This window comes from Montipora capricornis, chromosome 10 (assembly GCF_036669925.1).
Source record: "Montipora capricornis isolate CH-2021 chromosome 10, ASM3666992v2, whole genome shotgun sequence".
Lineage (NCBI taxonomy): Eukaryota > Metazoa > Cnidaria > Anthozoa > Scleractinia > Acroporidae > Montipora > Montipora capricornis.
The window spans coordinates 22,508,107-22,518,550 of NC_090892.1; the positions used below are offsets into that span (position 1 = coordinate 22,508,107).

At 41.7% G+C, this 10,444-nt stretch overlaps 1 protein-coding gene across 1 annotated transcript in view; it reads left to right on the forward strand.

Annotated features, from left to right (window-relative positions):
• The window catches only part of LOC138022395 (mucin-like protein), a 65,813-nt gene that overhangs the window by 51,189 nt on the left and 4,180 nt on the right, over positions 1 to 10,444 (forward strand). Inside the window, exons 18-19 of the mRNA XM_068869522.1 lie at positions 153 to 268; positions 1,169 to 1,546. Of these exons, the coding sequence (XP_068725623.1) occupies positions 153 to 268; positions 1,169 to 1,546 (494 nt within the window). The remainder of the gene's footprint in view (positions 1 to 152; positions 269 to 1,168; positions 1,547 to 10,444) is intronic.

The following is a 10,444-nucleotide window of genomic DNA, read 5'->3' on the forward strand; positions in this document are numbered from 1 at the left end:
CTCTCTTTACCTAAATAGCAAAATGCCGGAGACGGTGAGTGTTACTTTTCCAAAAACTCTCTCTCTCACGAAACTCCCAGTTCACCACGAGTTCCGACCCCAATCACATTGTGACTAAATCTGTGAATTTGGATTTTCCTTTCTTTGATCAGTTTAAATGGGACTTCAACACCGACAAGTCTTTTAAAGATACCATGGCGTCTGTTACGTCCGCCTACTGTGAAAGAAATAGAGCCGAATGTGCACTTAAAGACCAAAGACGAAAGAGGTATGTTCTTTTTCATCATCCTCGTCGTCTTCGTTGTCGTCATCGTTGGATTCCTCGCATGCTTTGACGTGCACCCTTTCAATACGAGCTGAGAAAATGCGTGTTAGTTCAGTGTTTAATATTTTTCATTGTATCTCATTTTATTATTCCACCGTTACGCCACTTTACCATATTTGGTCAAGAGAAAGCACAAAATATGAGACGAAGAGACACTGCAGTGTCCCAGTTTGACCGGTTTAGAACAGAGCAAATAAGGACGGAACAAGAGTTTTTCAATAAAAGAAGTTGTAACTTACAGTACGAATCTCGAACTTGGGCAGTAGGAGGTACATATCTTCTGCTTCCTGCAACATCCAAAAATTGCTCAACATCTTCATAAGGGCCTCTACTGTGGGGAACTGATTACACCCCCTCTTTTATCGAAGAGACCTTTGTGGCTTCCATCGTTTCGAGAAATGAGGAAAACAATTATAAAATTTGGATTGTTTTCGTACTTGATGGCCAGTGTGGTGGCGCATCCTTCCTTGATTCTTAAACAACATATTTCCTCTTCCGTCATGAATGATTGGTTAACCAATAGCCCATTTCCGAGTTACTGCATGCCTCACTTTCAAAGCGAGTTCTGGTGCTCAACCATTCAAATAGAAATGAGTTGCTTATTCTCATGCAAATCAAACTAATTTCCATTTCAATAGTTGAGCACCAAGACTCACTTCGAAACCGAGACAAACAGCAACTCGGAAATGGCCTATTAAGCGACCGACCGACCTACTGGGTTTTGGTTGGCCAGCTGGTTTTCTGGCTGATTTGTGTGTTGAATGGATGAATGGACGCAGAGGAAAAATAAATAACAAATTGAGAAAGTTATTAGGCTTATTTACTTCTTTTTTCTGCTATTAGGCGTGAAGCCATTTTCGATCTGTATGAGCCTGATCAAGTCCACCTCCTTCCTGGTTATCCTAGCAACGTTTCTGGTTCTCTTCAAGTCGCCTTCTACGTCCAGCAGCCCGCGGGACTCTTCATCGGTAATGCCTCTGTATTACCAAGCAACACATTACTTCAAATTGTTGTATCCTACAAGTCAGAACTTGAAAATGCTATTGGAGTGAACATTACCAGTGTCAAAGCTACATTTATACCAACAACGCCAATGCCGACAACAAAAGTACAGGAATACAGAATCAACAACCGTTACAGTATCATCTTTATTGCCATTGGTGTTTCTGTTGCAGGGGCTTCATTGCTTTTCCTAGTTTTCACTGCCATCTACGTTTGGCGGTGAGTTACCTTCATTCACTAAATTTTGTTTTCTTACGGAGGGTGTAATTTGCAGGTTGCAGGTTACGGGCTAGTTGTAGGTCGCAGGTTTCAGGTCACAGGTTGCAGGTTAGAATCTCACTTAAAGATTTCCTCAAGTGCTGTTGATATAGTCTCAATTCATTTTAAAAGTTGACTTACTGTTCAGCGAGGTCCATGTTTGTCTGTAATGCAGTGGACACCATGGTCGGAGCACGTTGAAAGTTGAACATAGGAAAGGCAATAGTGAGTCCTCCCAGGGGAAGGGCTGGGATCTTTGTCCCTTTGTTCCCTTTAAATATTTGCTTGTGTCCCCTTGTTCCCCAAATTACTTTCAAACTTGTTCACAGCTTTTTTATCGCTAAAATTGTTTATGTTCCCACTTGTTCCCTAAGATATTTTGTCATTGTTCCCCTGTTACCCTGTTCACCTGGTCAAATTATCCATGTTCCTTTGTTCCCCAAAACCCCTGGCAGGGACTCAATAGTCAACGTATTTGTGTTTCGTAAATACTAGCGCTCAGAAAACCTAAACAAATTAACACAACGCTGAGTACAAAACAGTTTTGCCACTTTCAGCGAACTTCCTTGATCGCACAGGAACCGACAGCGAAGCCCCTAGTTTTTCTAAGTGACAACATGAACTTTACTGTTTTCCCAGCAATACCTTGCCGCGCAAAGATGGCGGACATCGTGAACGAGGGCTCTTTGGCAGTATTTATATTGTTTTGTTTTTTCACACTTACACAACTCGACAGCGCAAAAAATATACTATAGGTTTATTGGTAGTAGTGAATTAATGATTAACTCTCACCGTGTTGCGACCCGGCACGGGGTCGATCGCATTACACACGAAAATGGACCTCGCTGATTCTTCAGGAAATATTTAAGTGGAATTCTGACCTGCAACCTGCAAATTACACCCTCTGGTATTCTTACGACTTTGAATTCAGGAGAATCCTCAATTTCCTTCGCTTCTTTTACACAGTACATGTCGAGCCAACAATCACAATTGTTACTTGAATTAAAACATTTCTTCGTTTTCGATTGGCTTGCGTTAAGCTAGCCAATCGGACAAAGCCACTTGTGTAGCCTGGAAAGCTTAAGCAAGCATATTTCATTCCGCCATCCTGGATCTTTGATTATGAAAGTGACAGAGACAAAGACTTCAACTTGGAATTGTTGAGGGTGGGATGGGTAGAGGCCGGCTTCTCGCCCTGATCCACTTCCAAATGGCGACTTTGTCTTCGTGACATTGGTGTTTATAAGGTGCTTGCAGTCGATAACTGCATCATTAGCTCCGTTTTACTTTCTTTCACATTTATTACAACTTCAACATGGCCGCTACACGTGGAGCCGACTACTTAGCTTAATATACACGTAAGGCGTGACCTATACTGTGACATCCCCCTCTTTTCAACAATGCAGAAGGTAATAGAGATCGTCAATGAGCTGATACTGAATCAGTGTTCATATAAAAACTATAACATGCCTTGGTTATAGGACTTAGCTGTAACGAGGAACAATAACGCTTTTCAAATGTTCAGTTTGACCGAACTTAACTCTATAACGCGAAACAATAGCGCTCCTTTAAATGTTCAGCTTATCTGGTGGTTTCATTGTCCGCCCGGATCTGGTCCTATATCCGCCACTTGTCTCTGGGTGCCGCTCGATCCTTGCAGGGGATCTGGGCTCTGGGCTGTCTCCTGGTGGTTGATCGTCTGCACTTGCGGGTGGCTCCATGTCCCTGAATGATGATGGTGGTCTGCTGGGTACTTGGACTGGTGTGGGACTGTGTGCAAAGGAATGTGTTGTGTCTGGCCTGAGGTGCGACCATGTGCGTCGGTATACATCGTCTGTGGTGGTGTTTTTGACAATGTACGATCGAGTTTCATAGGCTGCTCTCAGGACGGTTCCTGGTTTCCAGGTCTTGGTATGGTGGTCAAGTATCCGTACGGGCTGGCCTGGGTGGAGTGGTTCGACGGTTGGGCCTGCTTTCTGGTTATAATATTGACCATAGCGGACCTGCTGTCTCGTCAACTCCTCCTTAACTTTGCCCCGAATCAGGTGTAAGGCTTGCACGGTTGGACATTGGTAACAGTGTTATGAACCTGCTATTGGCTAGTAGCTCTGCCGGTGACTTCAGGTGGTGGTGAACGGGTGTGGCTCTGTATGATAACAGTGCTAGGTAGGGATCTCCTCCTTCTTTGTCACACTTCGTTAGTAAGTTCCTTACTGTCTGTACCATGCGTTCAGAGGACCCATTTGCTCATAACTGTATTTAGCAATCTTTATCATTATCATTATCATTATCATTATCATTATTATTGTTGTTATTATTATTATTACTATTATTATTATTATTATTATTATTATTATTATTATTTCGATGGAGTCAACAAACTACCGCCTGACGTCGCTCGCGGGCTGCTATTGCGTTGTTGTAGGCTTGAAATAAAATTCTAATCTTTTTCAATTGATTGTGATGTTGTATTGTAGCAGGGGGAATATTTTATAAAGGAACATTTGATTGAATACCGTTGGCAACCGAGTAATTGAAAAATGCGTTGTATCTGGAAAAAAACTACACAGGAATGAAAGAAAGTGCTCAATCGAAAATTCAATCTAACTTACCAGATTTTGACGTATTTCCTTCTCAAATAAATGAAAAATTGTGTGGAAATATCAGCTATAAAGAATTCCACAATAACATCAATGACATCTACGATCAAATGGTTCATTTTAGAAGGAACATTTTCAACATACCCTCTGGTAAGTTCCGGAGTTTTGAAGCAAGAAACCGTGGACAATCTTCCTGTCGGTAAACGTTGGATCAGTGGCTTGATCTGATCGGCGTAATTAAAAGTTGGGAAACTAAATATTTTGAGCAAGAGCCGATACAACGTAGATTTGATTTTAGTGGTGTACTATATTTCGGCTGGCCAAACCTTCTTCAGGTACAATGAGAGTTTACACTGGATTGCTTCTATGTACATCAAAAATATATATATATAGTTACAACAAATTTGAATTCAAATACTGAGAGTAACTGAAAAATAACGGGAGTGACTCTAAATAATAAACTGGAATCTAATACGTTTCTTCGCGGATATTAAGACCGTTGGGATTAGTTGTCCTGCCTCTTGAAATTAAAAAAGCTTCCCTGGCCTTACGGATCGGGTCTCTGTTGGAAAATATTTTTTCGATAGGAATTAATTGTATGTCCTTGGAGATGTTGTGGGGACAGGAGGGGAAATGTTCTGCGACTGTAGTAGGTTTGGGTTTGGTCTAAAGTGCGGCAGTGTTATGAAAACCGTTTTTTAAGAGTCGTTTAGTTTCTCCTAGGTACTGTAGATTGCATCTGTTACATTGAATCATGTAGATAAATTTTAGTTTTGCAAGTTATGTGGGATTAATGGAGCGTGATTCGCCAGTAGAGAGAGAATAATGTGTAGTTGGTTAGTCCATGGAAAATGTAAGGACAGGTAGCGCAGTTATTGCCACAGCGAAAAGAACCGGAAGGAAGTGCAGAATTAGAATGAGTTACATTAGGGGACAGTTTAGCTGTTACCAGCAGGTCTCGAAGGTTAGGGGAGCGCCTGAAAGCCTCTGGTAAAGCAGGAAAGAGCTTTATAACGGAGTTGATCTTCTGGTTGCAGCAATTCAATTCCGACACCGATCTTAACTCCATTGCTTTGAAGGCTTTTATGGTGCTTCCTTCCATGATTTTGCATTTTGCAGGGTAAGGTACCAGCAGCTAATAAAGCTTTTGGATAAAGAAAGCTCTTCTGGAGTTGAAGAATTGAAACTGAAACATCCACCACCTACAGAAATTGAGGAGGACTCTCTTCGTTATGAACCCCAAGACCTTACCCGCCGAATATATTTTACCAAATTGACGAAAGAATGATCTACAATACAGCGATGAAAACTAAGGGATCTGCTGGCCCATCCGGGATGGACGCAGAGCTTTACCGAAAAATCCTGTGTTCTAAGAATTTCCACGCGGGAGGAGAGCTTCTGAGAGAGGAAACTTCCACATTGACAAGAAACCTGCTAAAAAAAATCATATCACCCATCATTACTTGTTGCAGCGTGCAGGCTGATCCCACTAGATAAAAACCCTGCCATTCGTCCGATAGGAATAGGAGAGGTACTCAGGCGGATTATTGGTAAAACCGTTTCTGCTTTCTTAAAAGAAAGCTCAAAGAGGCTGCAGGCCCTTTGCAAGTGTGTGCCGGCCACAGTACTGGTGCGGAAGCAGCGATACAAGCTATGAGTGAAGTTTTTACGGAAGAAGAAACAGATGGAGTTTATGTGATCGATGCCAGCAACGCCTTCAACCTGATGAACCGTGTTGCTGCTCTGCACAACATTCAGATCACAATTAAAGAAATATCGCTTTATTTGATTAATACCTATAGAAACCCTTCAAGGCTTTTCATACAAGGAGGAGGAGAGATTTTGTCTCAAGAAGGTACTACACAAGGTGATCCTTTGAGGATGCCCTGGTACTCGGTTAACAAATCCATTTTGATCAACAGCTTAAGAATGGGCTCACCAACTGTGAAATAAGTTTGGTTCGCACACAACTCTGCGCTGGAGCAGGAAGAATTAAAGCGCTGTATGACTGGTACAAATATCTTAGCAAAGAAGGGGGAAAGTATGGCTATCATGCCAATGGATCCAAAAGCTGGTTCATAGTTAAGTCACAGGAACTGGCGTCTGAAGCTGAATTGGTTTTTGGAGGCGAGGCGAATATATCAACGGAAGGTAAACGCCATCTAGGTGCCGTCATTTGGTCAAAAAACTATAAAGACCAGTACTGCAAGGAAAAAAGTTCTAAATGGCAAGAAGAGCTTATCCAACTCACGGAAATCGCGAAAAGCCACCCACACCCCGCCTACATTTCTTATGCAAAGGGTTACAAGTCCATACATTTTGCACGCGAACAATCGAGTCTTTTGAAGATTACACAGATCCAATTCAAAAAGGAATTAATGAAGTGCTGCTGCCCACCCTGTTCGGCCAAGTGGAACCTTTGCCTGACAAATTGCAAGAGGTTATCACCCTATCTCCAGCTCAGGGTGTTTTCGGTATTCCTTCGCTGAGGGAAGAAAAGTACCACAATAGTATGCAGCTTATAAGGCAATAACGGCTCCCCATTTTCGTTCCATTATACAGCAAAGTATGTCCAAAAGACTTCAAGAAACAACGACAGTCGCTGAAAGCAGCTAGTCTGAGGTCTAAAATTGTTCGCATGGATGATGGACTACCACCTGACCTACTACCATAGGTGAATCAAGCAAGGGACAAGGGGGCTAGCTCATGGCTAACATCATTGCCTCTTCAAGAACAGGGACTAGCTTTAAACAAGCAGGAATTTAGGGACTCGCTGCATATGCACTATAATCTACCTTTAGAGGGCCTTCCAAGTAGCTGTACTTGTGGATCTGCTTTTCAGTCAATCATGCGCTGTCATGTCAAAAAGGTGGTTTCGTAGCCCAAAGACCCGACGGTGTACAGGACCTTTTGACTACTTTACTTACTCAAGTATGCAATAACGTTGAAACAGAGCCACGCCTGATACCACTTGACATTTTGATCTGAGGTCTTCTAACACAAGCCCCGATGCAAGGCTAGACATCAAGGCTGGATGTTTCTGGACACGAGGAGTAACGGCATTTTTTGACGTACGAGTGACGCTCGTAAACTCCTGCAGCAACCAGAACAAGAGCACCCTTACCATCTTTAAGGAACAAGAATGGAAAAGAAAGGGAAATACCAACAAAGAGTCTTAGATGTTGAGATGGTCACCTTAAACCCCTGGTCTTCGGCACAAATGGTGGTATGGATATGGAAAGCCAACTTTTCCTAAAGAATCTAGCGAACAAAATCATGCTTAAAAGCGGAGATGAATATGCATCCACTATGACCTGGTTAACAACACGTTTAAGCTTTGAAATTTTAAGATCTACGTATACAAACTTGTGTGAGAGGGTAAAGAACCCCATTTAGATATAACAAAGACACTTTAGAGGATTTTAATTTGAACAATTTCACAGCAGATGTTAGGTGAAAGAAATTAGTCATCCTCTTTAGAGGATTTTAATTTGAACAATTTCATAGCAGATACTAAGTAATTTAAATAATTTAACTGGCCTTTTATATACGTTTGGTTAATTTTGTGAATAATATCGGTTTTTGCACGACGTATTTATCTTTCATTAATCAACACAAGTGTGATTTTCTTTTTATTGCTACTTTAGTCACCAAACATGTCATCTGTATTATAAACAGATCTAAAAAACATTAAAAAACTAAATTTTCGGCCGCCTTCTGCGACCTTCTTCAGAGAAAATATACTAGCAAGTTACGGCATGCAAATATATAGAAAAATGATGTTATTGTTCGTTGCTCCTAAGGTAGGAGACCAGTGCCGCGTAAACCCTGGGGAATAGTGTTTTTTCGTTGACAGAGTTTTTGTCGAGGAACGAATGCAACGACTCTACAAAAAGTCTTTTTTTCTTGGTTTTTACGCCTGTTTCCAAAATGCTTGCATAATTTGGGTGTATGTCGTGGCCAGTGGTTTCGGCATGCAGTTTTACCGCAGAGCCGATATTCCCATTAGTTCCAGGTTTGTGCTCAGCCCCCGAGACTTCCAACTTCTTTTACTCTCTCCGACATATGTAAAAGGGCACGTTCTGCAACTCACTTTGTACACAATTCCTTTCAAATCTTCTTTTGTGGCCGGTCTTTAGGTAATTTGAATGACCCAACATGACCCAATGTTTTTAGTGGCTTGAACGCTGTCTTAATGTTTTCGCGGCTTAAAATCCGTCTAATGCGCTCTGACACACCTTTAATGTATGGAATTGATGCATATGCTTTTGGGCTCTCCCGGTGCTTTGGTTTTGCGTTGTTTGATTGATCGAACGACTTGATGAAGTTTTCAGGATAGCCATTAGCTTTCAGGTCGTTAATAACGCGTCGTTCTTCGCTTCGTCTTCGTGCAGCCGTAGACGGAATACATTTAGCGCGGTCCAGTAAGGTCTTAACGACAGCTCTTTTGCTTTGCGCTGGGTTGTGTGAATGGAAATCTAAATACTTGCTCGTAAGTGTGGCCTTGCACCCACCTCGTATGTGTGGCCTTACACCCACCTCGACCTTTCCGTCTTCATTCACAGCGCTGTTTGGTGTCTAGGAAAGCTTTGTTCTTCTTGCCCATAGTTATTTTAGGCATGTCTACTGTAAAGTGAATGTTGGCATTTATCGAGTTTAAGTGACTGTGAAAGACCTCAACACCGTCTCGCTAAATGCACGCGTTCGAATCGTCAACATAGCGGTGCCACCATTTTGGTCTGACTGGCGAAGTTTCTGATGCTATTTCCTCAACTTCTTGCATTACAAGCTCTGCGATAACCGCGCTAACTGGAGATCCCATGGCACAACCTGACACCTGATGGTATTGGGTTTCCTCAAATATAAAATAGCTGTTGTGCAGGAGAAAGGTGAGTAAGTCCAGGATTTCGCCCTTGAGTCGTTGCATTCGTTCCTCGACAAAAACTCTGTCAACGAAAGATCACCATTCCCCAGGGTTTACGCGGCACTAGTTTCCTCCCTTAGGAGCAACGAACAATAACATCATTTTTCTATATATTTGCATTCCGTAACTTGCTAGTATATTTTCTCTGAAGAAGGTCGCAGAAGGTGGCCGAAAATTTTGTTTTTTAATGTTTTTTATGTCTGTTTTTAACCCCCTTTTTTAGAATTATGAACACAGATCGCTCTTACAGTTTTATCTGTATTATTGTTTATTTGTATCTTTGTTTTTTCGTTGAAAATAAAGTTTTAGTTTATTGTTATTATTATTATTATTATTATTATTATTATTATTATTTCGTTGAGGTGTTTCAAACTTTAAAAGCAGAAAAATATGTACATAATTTACAGAAATATTAAAGAGTAAGAACTGGAAGAACTATACAACACTAATTTTTTTAAATCATAAGAATACAGTCAATGTGTTAATAATCATTTATCCTAATCCATCATGACGGGCAATAATAAACGCTCTAATCCTTAAGTCTCGCTAATTCCTTATCGATTTCAAAGTCACTATCAGTAATGTTAAACGGAGCTCTTCGCATACAACGTGAGCCTCTCAAGAAATTGCAGACCTCAGGAGGGCCTCCTGCAGACCTCAGGAGGGCGAATGAGACTTTGGCGCGAATACACGACATTGTAGTGCTGTAGTCCTCACTCTTCTTGGTTGACAAAAGTTCAGCCAGTCTACTGTGATACCTCTTACATTTATCTGCCATTCCTCCGGTGGTAGTAAATACCACTGGAGTTAAGGAGCTTTGTTCGACTTCTAGCACCCTGCTGGCGTACATTCTCTTCTTCTCACTCTCATGCTGGCGGTAGATTATGTTAGACCTCTATAAGAGTCTGCATTCGAGTAGCAAACCCTAACATCAAAAAAGGCAGAGCCTTGCCGCTCTTAGAAGCCACGAGCATGAATGTCAAGAAGGGCATCCGCTGCTCTGTTCGTACCAGGTGTCAGCACTTCTCCTGAAGTACCGGTTCAATTTCGACATCCTTGCACACCATATTTAGCATTTCAGTTTCCAAATCGCGCAGCTCTTTATGTCTTCGAATAATGAAGCCTCCACGTCTGCATACCATGGCATGGTCTACATAAAAAACACCTCCACACTCACAAGCAGACGGGGTGTAGCTTATTTGCCAATCGTCAATCTCAAATGAATGGCGTCTTTGAATCCTCTCTTATTTAGAGGAAAGTCCACATCTTTAACTGGAACGACTGTAAGCTAGCTAGATGCCCCTTTCTCCGCAGAAAGGTCAGCAGCTCTCTTGG